At 44.9% G+C, this 18936-nt stretch overlaps 1 protein-coding gene across 1 annotated transcript in view; it reads left to right on the forward strand.

Annotated features, from left to right (window-relative positions):
• Positions 1–11194: 11194 nt before the first annotated feature.
• Positions 11195–18936, forward strand: part of NWD1 (NACHT and WD repeat domain containing 1) — a 53988-nt gene continuing 46246 nt past the window's right edge. The window contains exons 1-3 of the mRNA XM_016157821.2: positions 11195–11696; positions 13316–13417; positions 17198–17283. Of these exons, the coding sequence (XP_016013307.2) occupies positions 17200–17283 (84 nt within the window). The 5' untranslated portion in view covers positions 11195–11696; positions 13316–13417; positions 17198–17199. The remainder of the gene's footprint in view (positions 11697–13315; positions 13418–17197; positions 17284–18936) is intronic.

Consider the following 18936-nt stretch of genomic DNA (forward strand, 5'->3'; position numbering starts at 1 on the left):
CAGGCAGGAATATAAAGTGGTACAGCCACTTTAGAAGATAGTTTGACAGTTTCTTTATAAGTTAAATGTGCACTCGCCATATGACACAGCCATCCCACTCTTGGGTATTTGCCCAAGAGAAATAACCACATGTCTCCACACAAAGACATGCACAGGAATGTTCATAGCAGCTTTGCAATAGCCCCAAACTGGAAACAAACAAATGCCCACCAAAGATGAATGGATGAAGAACTGCCCTATCCAAAGGAATACTACTCAGTAATGAAAAGGAACCAAATGCGACAGCATGAGTGAGCCTCCAAATGCATCACGATGGGTGAAGAAAGCCATACAAAAGCAAATGCATGCTGTCTGAGTCTCTTTATATAAATTCTAGAAAAGGCAAATTCATCTGTAGTAACAGGAAACTGATCAGTAGGTGCTTGGGGAGAGGGGAATGGAGAGGGCCAGGTGGGAGGGAGGGCAGAAAAGCACAAGGGAACTGGGTGATGGATATCTTCACTATCCTGATTGCGGTGATGCCTCGAGAGTCTATGTACATGTCACACATATCAAGTTGTATACTTTAATATACAGGTTGATATGTCTATGGTACCTCAATAAAAAAAAAAAAAAAAACTTCAGTAAGGAAAAAAAATTAGGCAAAAGATTTGAACAGACAGTTCACCAAAGAAAATACATAGATGGCATGTAATCACAGGAAATACACATTAAAACCACAATGAAATACTACTGCGTATCTGTCATAGGCTGAATTGTGTTACCCTCAAAATTTATATGTTGAAATCCCAACCTCTAGTACTCCAGAATGCAACCACATTTGGAAATAGGGGCTTTAAAGAAGTGATTAGGTTAAAATGAGGTCTTCAGGGTGGATCCTAATTCAATATGATTAGGTGTCCTTGTAAGAAGAGGAGATTAGTACCCAGGTGCACAGAGGGATGACCATGGGAGGACACAGGAAGAGAGGCCTCAGAAGAAACCAACCCTGCTGACATCTTGGTCTTGGACGTCTAAATTTCCAGAACGGTAAGAAAATAAATTTCTGTTGTTTAAGCCACCCCATGGGTTTTTTGTTTTTTTGTTTTTTTTCTTATGACAGCCCTACCAAATTAATACAATACTGCTCAGAATGGACAAAATAAAAATAACTAACAATGCCAGGTGTCGGTAAGCATTCGAAGCAACTGGAATGCTCGCATAGTGTTGGTGGCAAACAGCTGGGCAGTTTCTTATAAAATTAAACATCACTTACCATAGAATGTAGCAATCCCATCCCTAAGTGAAATACAAACTCATATATCACACAAGAAACGTTTAAAGCAAGCTGATTTTGATAATTTCCCAGAATGGAGAACATCCCAAATGGCCATTGGCTGGTGAGAGGATGAACATCATACAATGATCCCATTATACCGTGGAATACTACTCAGGGATGAAAAGGAACGAATTTCTGATACAGCAACGTGGATGAATCTCAAGTGCATTTGCTAAGTGAAGGAAGCCAGACTCTCTATATCCAGTGGGCTCCCATTACTGGGTGTTTTAAGAAAGGCAAAATTACAGGTGCAGAGAGCAGATCAATGGATGCCAGGGGCTGGGGGTGGGAGGAGAGACTGTCTGCAAAGGGGTCAGGGGAGTTTGAGGAGAGTGACAGAACTGTTTCGTATCTAGATTCTAAGGGGAATCCACAATTTGATGTCTTTGTCAAAATTCACAGAAATGTATGCTGAGAAATTTGCCTGAGCCTAAAAAGAAAAGGGAAACTGATTAGGCTTCAAAGCTTCTCAGACCTGTTCGCATCCCGACTTTTTACCTGCAACATGTGCGGTGTTGGGCAGGTAACCCCCCTTCTCTGAGTCTCAGTTCCCTCTTAGGTTGACTCTGGGGAGCGTGTGGAAAGCCCTTGGCCTGGGGGGAGGTCTGGATTGATTGCAGAAGCCAGCTCTGTGAGCGCCTGCGGCACTTCTGTGGAGGCTCATCTAGCACCTGGTGGGTGTTGGCAGCAAGCTGGCTCCTTGCCTTCCAGCACAAATGTTCTGAGATCTCATTTGATGAGAGGACAGACGGTACCAAAATAGCCTCCCAGCCTATTTTGGGAAGGGGGTGGGCAAGCCACCAGCCAGCTGGTTGGGGATGACTGGCAGGGGAGGCTGCTCCTGCCATCCTGTGTAGATGCGAGAACTCTGAAGGCCAGTTCTCGAGTCCAGCATAATTTTAGCTGCAGGAGTCATACTCAGTAGCTTCTTTGGTCATGGGCTGAGAGAGTTTCTTTTATTATTATTATTATTATTATTATTATTTTATTGTTTTTAATATATAAAATTTACCATCTTAACCATTTCCGAGTGGTTCAGTGGTATTAAATGCATTCACATGGTTGCAAAGCCATTCCTACAGCCCATTTCCAGAACCCTTGTCATCCTGCAAAATGAAGACTCCATACATCATACACTAATTCCTCTTTCCCCTCCCCCAGCCCCTGGCACCCACCATTCTACTTCCCATCTCTATGAATCTGACTCCTCTAGAGACCCCATATAAGTAGAATCACAGAGTATTTGTCTTTTTGTGTCTGGCTTATTTCACTGAGTATAATGTGCCCAAGGTTCATTCGTGTTGTAGCGGGTGTCAGAATTTCCTTCCTTTCTAAGACTGAATAATATAATATTTCATTATGTGGATGGGCCACATTTTGTTTATCTATTCACTTATCAATGGACACTTGGTCGCTTCCACTTTCCAGCTGTTGTGACTACTACTGTTATAAATATGGGTGTACAAGTATCTGTTCAAGATCCTGCTTACAATTCTTTTGGATATATACTGAGAAGTGAAATTTCTGGATCATACAGTAATTCTTTAACTTTTGGAAGGCCCACAACCCATCATTTTTGTTGTCTTCTGTTCATCTGAAGCAAAGCCCAGGTCCGCTACACTCGAGGGTAGGGATTGCACAAAGACTTGAGTACCAGTGTTGGGGACCCACAGGGGACACTGTAGAAGGTGCCCACTGTGCCTCATAAGCAAATTTAGGCCACAACTGCACCTAGAAATTTCTATTAAGTGCTTATACATGCCAAGCACATAAGCAGGTATTTTACAAACAGTATGTCTTTGAAGTGGGTTATTTTATGGAAACAAATTTTGGCTCGGTGGCAAAGCAACTTGGAGAACCAATGTTGGGGGTGGAATTAAAATCTAGGCTTGTCTTATTCCGAAGCCAATGCTTTTTTCTTTACACCTCACTTCTCAGAGACTCTTCGGGGAAGCGTAGACGCACACATAGGAAGCGGTTAGCAGAGTCTGACACTGAGCAGGTGCTCAGCAAAAGGTAAGGCTACCTACCATCCCACAGTTACCGCAGATGTAGGCGGCTGTAACTGCTTTTTACTTTGCACTTTCTGGTTAGTACCTGCCTGGAGGCTTCTGGATAAAGTCCCAGCTCAATTAGTGGAGGAAATTAACACCTAACTGAGCCTTTAGAATCCAGCCTGAGAGTTCACAGAGAAGGCACAGAGGCAGGATGTTGGCAGGCCTGAGAGTGTTCTTATTCTGCTCCTAATATGTTGTGTGACCCTGGGTGAACCCCTCCTTGTTAAATGAAAATGTTGGACTAGGTCAATGGTAGGTAAACTATGGCCCAAGGGCCAAATCTGGCCCACCACCTGTGTGTTCATAAATAAAGTTTTATTGGCATACAGCCACATTCATATGTTTACGTATTGTCTATGGCCTCTCTCGACCTACAACAGTAGAGTTGAGTCATCGAAACAGAAACTGTCTGACCTATGCAGATGAAAATATCGACTGGCTTTTTGTAGAAAAAGTTTGCCACCCCCTGGACTAAATGATTTTTAAGACTCTCTAACTCTGAATATCTGATAATTCACAGAAGAAATGAACAGTACATTTAACGAAGTAAAACCAAGAGAATTATTTCTGACTCTGTACCACATTACAGACAGGCATCTCATCATCCCTCAAGTGTCCTCTATAAAAACAGACGATAATCAGATGTCTTAGTCCGTTCAGGCTGCTATAGCAAATGACCATACACCGTGTGGCTTAAACAACAGATATTTCTCATAGTTCTGGAGGCTGGGAAGTTCAAGATCAAATTGCTGATAGATCCGATATCTGGTGAAGATTCTCTTCCTGGTTTGCAGATAGCTGTATTCTCCTTGTAAGTTACAGAATGGAGAGCAGAGGGAGAGAGATCCCTCATCACCTCCTTGTTTTATAAGGGCACCCACCATCATGATCTAATCTAACACTGATCACCTCCCAAAGGTCCCACTTCCAACTACCATCATGCTAGGAGTTACGATTTTGGCATATGAATTGGGAGGTGGGCACAAATATCGAGTGTACAACATTGGAGTAGATGTGAATTAATTCAACAAACATTTGCTGAAGCAAAGGCCTATCATTGCTCTCAAGGAGTTTCTTCGGAGAGGGAAGGAAGTGCCATGGGGACTCAGAGGGGTCAAGGAAAGTCAAGGAAGACTTCCTGGAAGAGAGAGATTTGTCTGGGGCCTTGAAATACCAAGGGAGGATTAAAAGATGTCTTGGATTATATTCTAGATGGAGACCACAGTGTGGACATGAGCTGGGAGGTGTGAATATTTGGAAAACAGGAAGTAGAGGTCATCGGAGGTCATCTTAAAGGCTGCCTACCACCACACCTATGACTACTGTGTGGCTGTGGGTATCACCTAACTGCTCTCAGCTTCAGTTTCCCCATCTAAGCCATAATAGACCTCTTCTTGTTATAACTGAGGACTGCCTGACAAATAGCTGGGGGGAGGGGCAGTGCCTTTTCTAATCTATCAGTCTGACCACCTTCAACTTTGGCTTCAAATACTGTCAGAACGTTCCCGAGTATTCTAATGAAAAAACATTGGAAACAATGCAAATGTCCATCGACAGGAGGAGGAATCAATTGCTCTATAGCTATGCAATAGGATACTATGCAGCATTGAAACTGTACAAACTATAGCATGGACAAATCTCAAAAATGTTTGAGTGTAAAAAGCAAGTTGTGTCGGAATACTTAAAGCATGGTTCCCCTTTATATAAAAACCCAAAACGTATAACTCTAACAATATATCGTTTTCGGATACACATTTATACAGTGAAACCATTACACAAATCAAAAGAATGATGAACACAAAATGCAAAATCATGGCTGCCCTTTGTGAAAAGAAGGGGAAAGACTTAACTTGGTGGAGCACAGGGAGCTGTTATATATTGGAAATGTTATATTTCTTAAGCTAGATCAGACTTACCTGATTCTTTATGACCCACAAGCCAAGAATGGATTTTACATTTTTTTAGTGGTTGGGGGAACATCAAAAGAGGAAGCCTGTTTCATGACGTGCAAAAATTATATGAAATTCAAATGTCAGTGTCCGGAAATAGAAAGTGTTACTGGCACACATTCACGTCCATTCGTTTGTATATCACTATGGTTGCTTTTGAGCTATAATGAGAGAGCTGAATGATTGAGTCAGACACTGATCTGCAAAGCTGAAAATATTTACCTTCTGCTGTTTTACAAAAGAAGTGTGCTAGATGGCGAGTATATGGGTGTCCATTTTGTTCTCTCTTATAGCTTGTATCTGAATTTTACATCTTTAGTAGGGAGCCTCTGCAAATGATTTGCAGCATCTAGAACACGTGATGTTCTTTCTCATCCCTAGGCGTTTGCATGTCATCTTTTCTAGGGGAAGATTGTTCCTGGTCTCTTCCAGCTTCCGTTGGCTCCAGGGGATCCTCGACTGGTAGCCACATCACTCCAGTCTCTGCCTCCATTGTCACAGAGCCTCCTCCTCTGTGTCAATGATTTCTCCTCTCCTCTTATAAGGACACTTGTCACTGAATTTAGGGCCCATTCGAGTCATCCAAGATGATCTCACGTCGAGATCCCTAGACTAATTACATCTACAAAAATTATTTTTCCAAGTAAGGTCACATTCACAGGTTTGGGGGGTGAGGACTTGGACGTTTCATTTTAGCAGCCCCATTCAACTACACTTGGTTATATTAAAATCTATTGGTCTGTCTTGCACCCTGAATGGACCCCCGACAATGATTGTAATATCACCCATTAGTCGTTTGGAAAATATTAGTTTACCGAGTCATGCAGAGGTTGTCACATTTCATTATTCAATATCAGAGAGTCTTTAACATCACCACCTATCTAATCAGACAAACCTTTAAGTATCAGAAAGCAGTCAAGTTCACAGCGGGGCACACAGATTTTCCAAAGTTCTGATTTTCCCTTGAAAGCTGGAATTTTATCTTTGGTGACAATAACCGACAATTATTTTCCTTGAAATAGCAGGCTCATTTTATTCATTTTTGATAAAACGTCTGCCAAATGGCATAATACGAACCATTGTTTGTCAGATGTTTCAAGAAAAATGATGTTCCCTGAAAAAAAAGGCCAGTTGGACTCCAGTGTTTGTTCAAGTACCTCCCTAGAGATGGCTATTGAACTTAATGTTCAGTAGGAGGGCTTTACATGTACTTCCTATTTTGTCATGAAAAATATTAAAAAGACATGGAGTCACCTGTTATGGGATGAACTGTGTCTCCCCGAAAGATGCTGAAGTCCTAACTTCCAGTACCTATGAATGTGATCTGATTGAGAAAGAGGATCTTTGCAGATGTCATTAAGTTAAGATGAGGCCACCAGGTGGGGCCCTAATCCAATGTGACTGGTGTCCTTATAAGAAGAGGATAGTTGAACTTATATATAAAGAGAAGGTCATGTGATGACAGAGGCAAAGATTGGAGTGATGCATCTATAGGCCAAGGAATACCAAGGGTTGACAGCTATCACCTGAAGCCGGAAGAGGCAAGGAAGTATCTTCCCCTAGGGCCTTCAAAGGGAGCATGGCCCTGCTGACACTTTGATTTTAGGTTTCTTTCCTCCAGAACCACGAGAGAATAAATCTGTGTTGCTTTAAGCCCCCTGGTTTGTGGTACTTTGTTATAGCACGCCCAGGAAACGAATTCATCATCCGAGAATCCTGAATGGATAGCAACTGGCACATCCTTCCAGTGGAGTACTGCTCGGCCATGAAAAGGAGAGAATTGCTGATATATGGGACAATCTGGATGGATCTGAAAAGCATTATTCTGAGTGAAATAAGCCTGTCTGAAAAAGTTGCACACTGTCTGATTCCATTCATGTGACTTTCTCCAGTAGATGGACCTATCATACCAGAGAACACATCAGAGGTTGCCCGTGGGTGGGGAGGGGTCAGAGTACAAAAGGGGACAGTGTGAGGGAGCTTCTGGGGATGGTAGAGCTACTCCAATTAGTATCCTGATTATGGTGGTAGTTACACAAATCTGTGCATGCCCTAAAACTCAGCTTAAACTCCCACTGAAAGGAAAAGTCAGTTTTACTGTATGTAAATTATAAAATAATGCGAGAAGGTGAATGAGCAGGGAAAAGATATACAAATTATGCCATCTGTTCTTTCTTATAAATAGTTGAATCTAAGTATTTGGCAGACTTTGAGCATCTTAACCTGGGCTTCCTTGGCCCTTCCCGCATCCCAGTGCAGAAATTAGAGGTACTGTGGAGTGCCTGAGACTATGGGCAAAATAGTGCATACACGTAATTTTCTAGGAAAAGGTGCAAAGTTTTTAGTGAGGAGGTTAAACTGTGGTCTGTGATCCCCCAAAACTTAGGAACCATGGGGTAAAAGTGAGGCCGACAGTTGATTTCCAGTGGACAGTCATTCTGGACCTGGCCAGGCTAGGTTGAGTGTGAGGAGCCAGGAGAGGAAATGAACCAGGCACTTCCAGTCTGGGGATCAGGTGGCTACATGCAGTCACCAAGAAGGGTTGGCATGAGGCTTACATTAAATAAACCACATCGTGATTAATTTGAAATACTGACAATGGACATATAGACAATGGACATGGTTTCCCCGTGGTAATAGCGGCCATATCCAGAGGGAAGTGGGGGCAGTGCCAGAACTGGGGAGAGGCACTCACCTTGGGCAAGACACTTGGGGGTACAAAAAAACAAAAACAAAAACAAATTAGTGATCGAGGTAATTTTTTTCCTATTTAAATTTATTTTTTTTAATTGAGGTTAAATTCACATAAGATGAATCATTTTCAAGTGTGCAATTCACTGACACTTAGTACATTCACAATGTGTGCAACTATCACCTCTATCCAGTGCCAGAACATTTCATTACCCCAAAGGAGACCCTGTCCCCATTAGCAGTCACTCCCATCTCCCCTCCCTCTCCCAAAGCCCTGGCAACCACTAATCTGCTTTCTGTCTCTACAGACAGGCCTGTTCTGGACATTTCATATATATGGAATCACACAATATGTGGCCTTTTGTGTTTGGCTTCTCTCACTCAGCATGATGTCTTCGAGGTTCTCCAAGTTGTTGCTTATATCAGTACTTCATTCCTTTTCATGGGTGGATAATATTCCCTTGTGAGGATGGACCCCATTTCATTTATTCATTCATCAATCAATGGATACCTGGGTTGTTGCCACCTTTTGGCTGTTGTGAATAGTGCTGCTATGCACACATATATATATACAAGGATTTGTTTGAACACTAGTTTTCAATTCTCTTGAGTATAAATTTCAGCCCTGAGAAAGAAGATACCTACTAAGAAGGGCTCCTGGTGGCTAACTGTGCTCAAATTTCAAAACAGCCTAGCAGCCATTTCTGAATAGGGGCCTCTCATGAAAGCGGCCCTTTAGGGAGAAGCCTGCACTAGGCTGCCTGCCACCTTCACTGAACTGCCTGCCTGCACTGTGTTCCTGCCACCTGAGCCAACCTTTACAAAGTAGTTCCTGGAATCATATTTTAAACCATAGGACTAAGATTTTCCCCATCCAACTGGAGCTATGCACCTATATTCTCCATTAGCATCTTCGCTGACCAATCAGAGTGGCTCCATTCTAAACAATCAGGACAGTGCTTTTTGCACCTTTGGAGCTCTGAGGATTTGGAGTCCTCATTTGCGTGAGGTTGGACCAATCAGGGACCAGGAGAGGTCCTCCTTGGGGCGGGGGATTGGGAGGGGTTGCCTCATAGCCCTGTCATTGTTTCATAATTGAGCAGTTTGCGCTGAGTAAATTGTCCTTCTTCATCACACCCCAAATTGGGGACTCTTGTTGGCATTGAATAGGTGTCAACACCATTGGTTGACACTACCTACCAGCAGAAGTGCTAGATCATATGTTAATTCTGTGTGTAGCTTTTTCAGGCTCTGCCAGACTATTTCACAGTGGCTGCAACATTTTACATTTCCAACAGCAATGCATGAGGGTTCCAATTCCCCACGTCCTCACTGCTTGTTTTTTTTTCTACTTTTAAAATTAAACTTATCCTAGTGAGCCTGAGGTGGTAACTCATTGTGGTTTTAATTTGCAGGTAAATAATATTTTAAAGTAATATTTTTAAAAAATCAAAACCAATACAAAAAAATCCGTGAACAAAACATAAAAATCTTAATAAAATAAGATCAGGCCCCAATTTGCATATCCCCCTCACTTGCCTCACTGTATTTTAAATTGTGATATGTCATTCATTGTGAATTTTTCAGCACAGCTTTTGATTTTACAAAATATTGCATTAAAATATTTATCCTTTCACCACAACTTAAAAATTGAAATATATTATCTCTCTTTACTGCTGATTTTTTGTTTTTGTTTTTTTGGGCCGTGTCCCCTAGATGTTGTGCCACAGGACAGTGTCTCAGCTGCCTCCCCCTCCCACCCCGCCCTGTGTTCCCGCGGCTTCTGCCCGTTCACGCTGCAGCCGCAGCACTGGCCTCCAGGGGGCGCTGCTTCCTGGCTCATGCTCTGCCCAGGCACCTCCTTCTCGGCTGAGCGTGTATTTCCATTTATTAACCTCTCAGCCTGGACTTCTCTTCTTTAAGGTGGGAGTGATAACGTTAGACTTGCGGGGATGGCAGAGGAGTTATGGAAATCTCCTGGCCTTGGGCTCAGCACTATTCAACACGAAATAATCATGACTATTTCCTAAGGGCACAGATGGAAGAATATTTTACACTTTTACTGTAGAGAATTTCAATACTCACAAAAGTAAACAGAAATGTATAATGAATCTCCAGCCCCAGCACCCGCCGCTATCAACCCCTGGCCAACCCCAGCCCATTCACCTTGCCATCTGGGATTATTATGTCTAAGCAAATCCCAGTCATTCTTCATATCTAACTATTCTGTAAATATTTTAGTATACGTCTCCAAAAGATTAAAACTCTTAAAAAATCTAACCACAATACCATCATCACGCTTTAAAAACTTTGCCAATTCTTTAATACTCACAGATTCCAAAGTGGCTGACAAATGGATCTGACTCACAGCTCAGTTTGGACAAATTGTTGAATTCCTCTGAAGCTGATTTTTATAATCGGTGAACCAGGGAAGCAAACTGAAGTCCCCAGGTCGCTGGAAGTCTTGGAGACAGTATGTACATTAGCAACTGAAACTTAAGAGTTATCAATATCTAGCAGCATGAGTGAGTACAGTAACATGAACATGTAACACGATAGAGCAGTGGTTCCAAACTGGGGGTGGAGGCGGGGACTCTGCTCTCCAGAGGATGGTAGGCAATGTCGGGAGTGAAGGCGCTACTAGCATCTAGTGGGTGGAGGCCAGGGGTGTTCCTACAGTGCATGAGACGCCCCAAAGGATGATACGGCTCCAAGTGTCAGCAGTGCAGAGGTTGGGAAACCTGCTCTAAGGATTTACATTTCATTAACGCTTGCTGGAGCGTGGGTGCAGGAGGCATCAATTCTTGTCCCTGCCACTTGTTGAGTAAGCCTGATAATACGAGTAATCAATCATGGCTGGCATTTTGTGGGCTTTTCGCATGACCCACACATGGTGCTAGGCTCACTAATAAACGTGCATTTCATTCTCTTACCAACCCAGGAGATTGTTGAGAAGACTTGAGTTCAAGAGGTCAAGTGGCCCACACAAGGGGGTCTCATCTCTCTGGACCTCATTTCTTCATCTGTGGAACAGGATCACAATACCTGCTGCTTGGGTGGTTGTGTGGACCGCCGATGTCAAACACCAACCAGATGGCACCTCACAGACCCTCAACAAATGGCATCTGCTATGTCGATCGGATTAGCCTGCCACACAACAGTTAACCGCCAAGTCTGGCTAAGTGCCCAGCTAAGCTGGGGCCTGAGAGCCACACAATTTCTTTATTATTCTAGTCACTGGGGGAATTGGCAGGAGAGACCTGTGAAGTACCTAAGACAAAAGTTACCAGGATTGCCAGGGGTTTGCCTTCCGGCCAGCACCAAACCTCAAAAAACATTCTTCTCCAACCTACTTTCCCAGAGGATTCTAAATTGGCCCTTCTGCCACCAGCGGGAGTGAGAGGGAGGCTGGAGCTCCCAAGGAAAACCAAAAGGCCATTGCTGAAAGGGTCCTCTGTCCTTCCTGGGGAAGTCCAGTTCTGCTCAGTTATGTGCAGTGGCAAACAGGAGTTGAGAAAGATGGATGGCTGTGGGTGAACCTGTTGATGTGACAGTTATTTTTCTGAGCACCTACTATGTGCCAGATGCTGACCATGGCATACAAGGCCCTCGCACTTGTGGAAGACCTCACATATTCTCAGGAGAAACAGCCATAAACAAATAAAGAGACATCAGCTGGTGGTGAGTACTGTGGAAAAAATTAAAGTAGGTTGATGGCGTCTGAATGACTTGGGAGGTCATTGAGGAATGAGATGGTCAAGGAGAGCCTCTCAGGAGGTGGCGCATATGCTGAAATGTGAAAGAAACGGTGCAGGATAGAGCATTTGTGGCATGCGCAAAGCCCTGAGGGTGAAATAAATTGGGGGTATCTGAATGTCAGTCATGCTGCGATTAAAAAAGTTTGAGCTAGAGGAAGAGAAAAAGAGCCTAGTGTGAATGTTAAGGTCAAAATCTTCTGTTCCTCCTATGAACTTCAGAGGGTTATAATCAAGGGGACATGACCATGCACTGAAGTAGAGTCACATCCAAAGGATGTACTAGGGATTCAGAGGCATCAGGAAAGAAACGGGTTTGGGGGAGGGCAAATTCGAGGTCAGGAGACTGATGAGAAAAGGCTAAGATAAAGCCTAGACCGACGCTGGAGCCCGGAGCTGGGGCCTCAGTGAGGTCAGTAGGGTAACCAGAAGGTCTGGGCGGGTTGTGGGAAGGTGGCCGGATGGCCAGGTTGGCTTTGGGGATCCCTGAAGGAGAGGGGGCCAGACTAACACTCACTCCCCAACTCTGTGCTCCTAGGCTAGTGAGAAAGTTCTCACTCTGAGCCTGTTTCCTCATTCATTTTATTTACAAAAGGAAAGAGACCTCGAGTGTAGATGTTTTATTTAGGAGGGGCATTTCAGAGCTCTGAAAGATTAGCAGCATGCATCCTTTTTGTTATTTACTAGTATTTAAAATTGAAAGTATTTTAAACGGGTAGCATTAAGCTTTATAAAAACTTATACAGACAGTCTCTGACTGACGATGGTTTGACTTAACAATTTTTTGACTTTACGGTGGTGCAAAAGTGATATGCATTCAGTAGAAACAGTTCTTTGTATTTTGAATTTTGATCTTTTCCTGGGGTAGCGATTGGTGTTACCATATTCTCTTGTGCTCCCGGGCAGCGACAGGGAGCCATAGCCACCGTCAGCCGTGCAATCGTGAGGGTAGACAACAGATACTCTATGGTGTGATAGTAAGTGCATTTTTCACTAAAAATATTTTCAACTTACAATGAGTTTATCAGGAACTAACCCCATTGTAAGTCCAGGAACACCTGTATGATGAAAAGTAACTTTCCCTTACAATCAAGACCTCTAAACTCTCCACCCAAAGCCAACTACAGTTAATCTGTATCCTTTCGCTGTGACAAACTGTGAGTAGAACAGCCTTTTTGAATCCTGTGAGTTCTTCTAAGTGAATTCTTGAAACGGAGCGTGGTCTTGGGGACCCCTGAACATCAGGATCTTTCCTGGGTGGACAAGGCAAGGAAGGTAAGTTGAAACAGAGTAGGAAAAGATCTAGAAAAGCTCAAACTGTTGGGTTAAGCTGATACCACTATTTACTGAGTGCCTGCATGTAAAGTGGGGACTTCACATACCTGTTTCCCAAACGCCTTGTGCATATTTTGTTCATCATGGACGTTTTGACGTTCGCCTTGATTTTCGGGCACATTGCACTTCCTGATGGGTTGTCCCCGAGGCGAGTGCCTTGCTGTCCTTCCCCTAGCCGAGCCCTGAGTGGTTCTCACTCCCATTTCACAGACTACGCAGCTGATGTCCCGGGAGAGAGGCCGCTTGATTGAACCCTCCAGAAAGGCGGTCCATGGAGGAGCCGGCATTCCCACCAGGCCCATGGACGCCGAGGTACACCTTCCTTCTGTCTGTGCTTTGTTAATATCGACAGGTGGGTAGGCAGGATTCAGATCACCAGGGCATTTTCTATAAGGTCTAATTGTGAGAAGGTCTTTCCTTGGTCAGACAGCCCATGTCTTTTATTATGTTTTCTCTAGCTTTATTGAGATATAATCAACATATAACACTGTGTAAGTTTAAGGTGCGCAAAATGTTGATTCGATGTACTTATATGTTACAAAATGGCTACCACCTTAGGCTAACTAACACCTCTATGGTGGCGAGAACATTTAAGATCTACCCTCTTTGCAACTGTCAAGTATATACAGTATTGTTAACTATAATCCCCACGCTGTACATTCGATCCCCAGAACTTATTCATCTTATAATTGGAAGTTCATGACCTTCAACATCATCTCCGCATCTCCCCCACCTCCCCACCCTCCAGCCTCTGATAACCACCATCCTACTCTCTGTTTCTGTGAGTTTGGCTTTTTTAGATTCCACAGGTAAGTGAGATCATACAGTATTTGTCTTTTTCCGTCTGAGTTATTTCACTTAGCATAATGTCCTCAAGGTCCATTCACGTTGTTGCAAGCGGTACCTCTTGATGATTTCCAACAGCCCAGCTCGGTTGGATATGGGTAGGCTCCTAACTGCCGCTGGAGACTTGCTAATCTCCCTTGTTATCAGGCTTCCTCCAGGCAAGGAGATCTGGCTAGAGTTGATTAAAAGCTGGTTTCTCAGTTTCCCCAGCACTGGTGACATTTGAAGACAGAAAATACTCTGTAGCGGGGTGTCCTGTGCACTGTGGGGTGTCGAGCAGCATCCCTGGGCACCACCCACTGGATGCCAATAACTCTCCCTCCCCCCGTGACAACCAAAATGTCTCCAGACATTGCAAGTGTCCCATGGGGAGCAGAATGGTGCCCCCAGTTGAGAACTGCTGGTTTAAATAGCACACAAAATGCTCAGACCTCACTGGAGGGGTCGGTGAGCACAGGATTGGGTGGAGAGTTCTGTTAAGTATTCATTCTTCTGGCCCGCCCTGCCGGGGCTGGGCACGGCTCCCAACATCCCATAGCCTCCCTCTGCACACCTGGGCCCAGGCTCAACTTTCATGGAGCCGCAGGGGACCCAGGTGTTGGAGAGGCTGGCTAGTCCCTGGGCCCCAATACTGAGCACCAAGAAACCACAGTTGCTGTGGCGACCGCTGAGCTCTTAGGGCGAGGAGCTGGTTGGTTGAGGGGCAAAAGGCTCCGGTTCCTGGAGTAGCCAACATCCAGGGGCGTTGACCGGGCACCCTCTGTCTAATGTCCCTCTATTAGTGTTTGCAGAGCAAGCAGAGCCGTAAAAGCAGTTGGTTCAGCTCCCCTGGGGCTCTGGAGGTGACTGGGCTGCAGGTCACCGAGGGGGCCTTAGAAGGTGAGACAGGTACCCCACTCCAGATGGCCCTGCCCAGGTGGCCTCCTAGGAAGGCTACCCAGCCACTGGTGCGAGGTGTCTGAGACTCATGCCCTTTCCCGGGGAAGGATTGTCCAGCATGAACGTGGGTCCCCTCAGCCCGGGCACCCGCCGGCGGCTTCTCGAGGGTCAGGCAGGCCCCCTCCCAGCACTTCCACCCAGCAGCGTGGCCATCTTCATCAGCTCCACGGTCTCAGGTAAGGGGCGGAGCAGGGCTTGGGTTTTAGAGGCAAGTGAGTACTCTTGGGAGATGCCAGGGCAATGGACATGGCTCACGGGGTCCTCGAAGAGACCCGGATGTGAATGCAGCCCAGCCAGTGACCCACGTGGGAACCAGTGAGGGGGAGCCTCCCAGACCCTCTGTTCCTTCTTCGATAATCCAGGCTGAGAGCCTGACTTGATAGGGTCGCCGTAAATGGCACATGATATTGCAACTAAAATTTATGACGAGCGCACTACCCATTAGGCGTAAAACCTGCCAGAGTCTTCCCATGGCTATAGGGCCTCGCATGACTGGACTCTACTCATCTCCCCAATTTTTCGCATATGATCCTCTCCTTACCCACATGTTCTGGTCACACTGGGTTCTGGCAGATCCTGGAACCCTGAAGCCCCAGAGCCCCAAAGTAGCTATTTATGTATTTGTTTAATGCCTGGGTCCTCCCACCAGACTACGAGCTCCACAAGGGTGAAAACTACATAGACTGGTCTGCTGGCAAATGTTTAATAACCTATTCTTCAAAAACAAACAAACAAAAACCCATAAAACACCTGATTTGTACAGTCTGCCAATTTCTATGGTATAAATTCTCCCACCAGGGTCCATTCCAAGGTGCCAGTGTGACTTCGGAAGCGCGAGCGAGGCGGAGCTGCGTGGGGGCCCCCTACCCTCTTATATTTTTCTGCTACGAAAACAATAGCAATAAACAAACTCGAGAGCGGAGCTTATGGCCAAATCTAGTAAAATAATTTGGAAGTCGTGAGTTTTGAGCATTTGCGATCTCTGCTTTTACTATAATGTATTCCATGGTACTTTCATATCATTTAATTTTTCATGATGGCCATATCAACAACTGGCTCACAGAATTCCTGGAGACTTAGTCATCGGCTCTCTCAAGCCAGTAGGGGCCAGCTCTGGCATACTGCATTATTTCTATATGTCTCATTTACCATTGTGCCCTTGATCTTAGTAGTGTCTACATCTAAAGAAAATTTCCAGTAGATATTTTATGGACAAACGTAAATAACCTGTGAGATTTATAAGCTGGGCATGGGAGGGGAGGAGGGTAGGGACAGATCCAAGACTGGTGTCCAACTCAGCAACCATGGCAGGACCTGGACGGTTTCCTTGTACCATTGGCTTTGGGAGTCTTTTAAGGACACTAACAAAGCCTCCCCATGGCCACGTGGAGAAAACAAATTTTTTAACACTTTGGTGTTTTTATTTGTAAGATTCAAAGGTTCAATCAACATTTTTTGAGCACCTGTGCAGAATGCCGAGAAGTCAGCAATGGCCAAGGCGAGAAGAGGTTCTTGACTTTGGGGAGCTTGCAGCCCTGCAGGGCAGAGGCATCACCCCATTTTAGGGAGGGGGAAAGCTGAGGCTATCCTGGCACTTGGCACAAGGCCACACGGTGAAGTCAGTGGTGGAGAAGATCTTAGAATCCAGGTTTACCCTGGGTAGGGCTGCCAGATTTAGCAAAAAACAAAAACAACAAAACAAGGACATCCAGTTAAATTTCAGATAAATAATAAATAATCCATTTCTATAAATATACCCCAGATAGTGTACAGAAGGAACATACTTATGCTAACAAATAATATTTTTATTTCACATGCAGATTGAACTGGGTTTATCAGATACACAAATGCATCCAAATATCGCATGAAATGGGACATACTTATGCCAACAAATTATTTGTTACTTATCTGAAGTGCAAATTGAACAGGGGTTAACAGAAATGCAAATTTATCCAAATAGTGCATGGTGTGGGATATACTTATGCTATCAAGTTATTTGTTGTTAATCTGAAACATGAATTCTGATGAGCAGCCTGTATTTTATCTGGAAACCCTAACCCAGGGCAACCAACCGCCTGGTTAGCTGGGAATGAAGGGTTTCCTGAGATGTGGGCTTTTTTGTGCCCACACCAGGAAAGTCCCAGGCAATCGAGGTGGTTGGTCTCCTCAGGTTTACCTCATGATTTTGTATCTTTTGATTTGCCTCGAAGGGCTCCAGCCTGGGTGGGGGCAGAAAAGCCTAAAGCAGAGCCGTGGGCTGGGGAAGAGTTCTGGGTTCTGCCATCTGACACCCTCCATGCCTTGCAGATATGGACGCAGAGAGAGAGGCCCTGCAGAGCACCGCGTACCCCAAAGTGCAGACCTTCTGCCAGAAGCACGGCCTCATGTTTGAGGTAATTGCCTGCCCATTCCTCAATGCCCCAGTTCTCTCTGCTTGGAAATTAGGGAACAAGGGTGTGGCACCCAGGCAGTGACATGGGGCCCTAGCTCTGTGCTCTGTTTAATACTTTCCTGTTGAGTCTTAAAATTCATGATGATTTTTCAGCAAGGGAGCCACATTTTCTTTTTGCAGTGGACCCTTCAAGTTCTGTAGCTGATCCTGGCAATGGGCTGAGGGGATAAAAGTCCTTTGAAAAGGCAGGTAGAGGGATTATGGCCGCAGACAGTGCGGTCAGCACAGGCCCCGTGGGACAGTGCTATGAGCAGACTCTTCCTTGGGCATGTTACTTTTGTGTGTGTGTGTGGTTTTTTTTCCTGCCTTCTTGGCCTTCCCTGCCCTGGAGCAACCTCTGGCAAGTCTAAGGTGGCTGTGGGATATACAGCGTAGGCTCGAGGTGGCCTGGCCTTTTTCTGGAATGCTGATGGTGTAGCTGCTGGGAACCGTCACCACGGCCTCAAACAGAGTCTCCTGCTTCTCCTACGATTCTCACACCAACCCTCCCCTCGGTGGGGACGTCACTGCTTGCACGCTTTGATGCAGAAACTGACAAACCGTCTTTGGAGTCTCAGCTTCAATAGATACTGCCTCTTTGCCATCTATGACAACAATTCAGCACATCAAAGGCCCCCGGATTATAAGACACACCATCACTGATATATTACTAAGAAAGAAGCAGTGCTGGAAATTCAACTCCGCCTGCCATGGAGCATGAAACACAGCTCAGTGGCAGAGGCACTAAAAATGCAAACCTACCCGCGAGAACCGATGAAATGCCTGTGCCCATCCCTTAATGGTCACATGGTGCCAGCGAGGCAATGAGCACTGTAAACAGCCTCACCTCGAAGACGGGGCCCTGATAGAGGAAGGTTCTTGCCTGAATCTGGTGGCGGACCTTTTTCCTTCTCTCTTTCTTCCTCCAGTCACATTCAGTAATGGACCATCTACCTTATGCTGTAATTCATTAGGAATTGATGTTTCTATCTCTCTGGGAAAAGAATTTAGGGAGACAAATTCTGTTCTGATTTAGGGAGGTGAAGTCTGTTCTGTTCTGAGTCCTATACCCGCCCCCCTTCCTCATCCCAGCCTTCCACAGGGTCAGCTTTGCTACTTGAATTCAGCCATTCTGCCCGGCCCCCCTCCAGCTAGCAGACAAAAATGGACTGCAAGCGTGTGGTTGCCAAGGAAACTTTGCCTGCATCTGATTCTGGCCAAACTACATACCCTCCTTTGCAAAGAAAGCTCTGAGAACAAGTGTGGACATGTCCTCGCTTTAAGAGAAACAGTTTGAAAATGCCCAAGGTCTTAAAAAAACTTTTAAAAATGTTTTTTAAGTAAACTTTGGTTTTGGAGTTCAAAGTTACAGGGAAATTGCATATGGTGCAGAGTTTCCATACACTCCTCAATCAGTTTTTCCCTGAATGTGAACATTTCACATTATTAGGGTGCCTTTGTACAACTAAGAAATTGAGACTGGTATGTTGCTATTAACCAATCTCCTGATGTGACCTGGGATGTCACCAGTTCTATCTGGTCTAGGACCCCATCCGGGGAACCCCGTTGCCTTTAGTTGTCACGTCTTGCCAGTCTCCGCCAGCCTGGAACGGCT

Source organism: Rousettus aegyptiacus, unplaced genomic scaffold (genome assembly GCF_014176215.1).
Source record: "Rousettus aegyptiacus isolate mRouAeg1 unplaced genomic scaffold, mRouAeg1.p scaffold_m13_p_16, whole genome shotgun sequence".
Taxonomy (NCBI): Eukaryota; Metazoa; Chordata; class Mammalia; order Chiroptera; family Pteropodidae; genus Rousettus; species Rousettus aegyptiacus.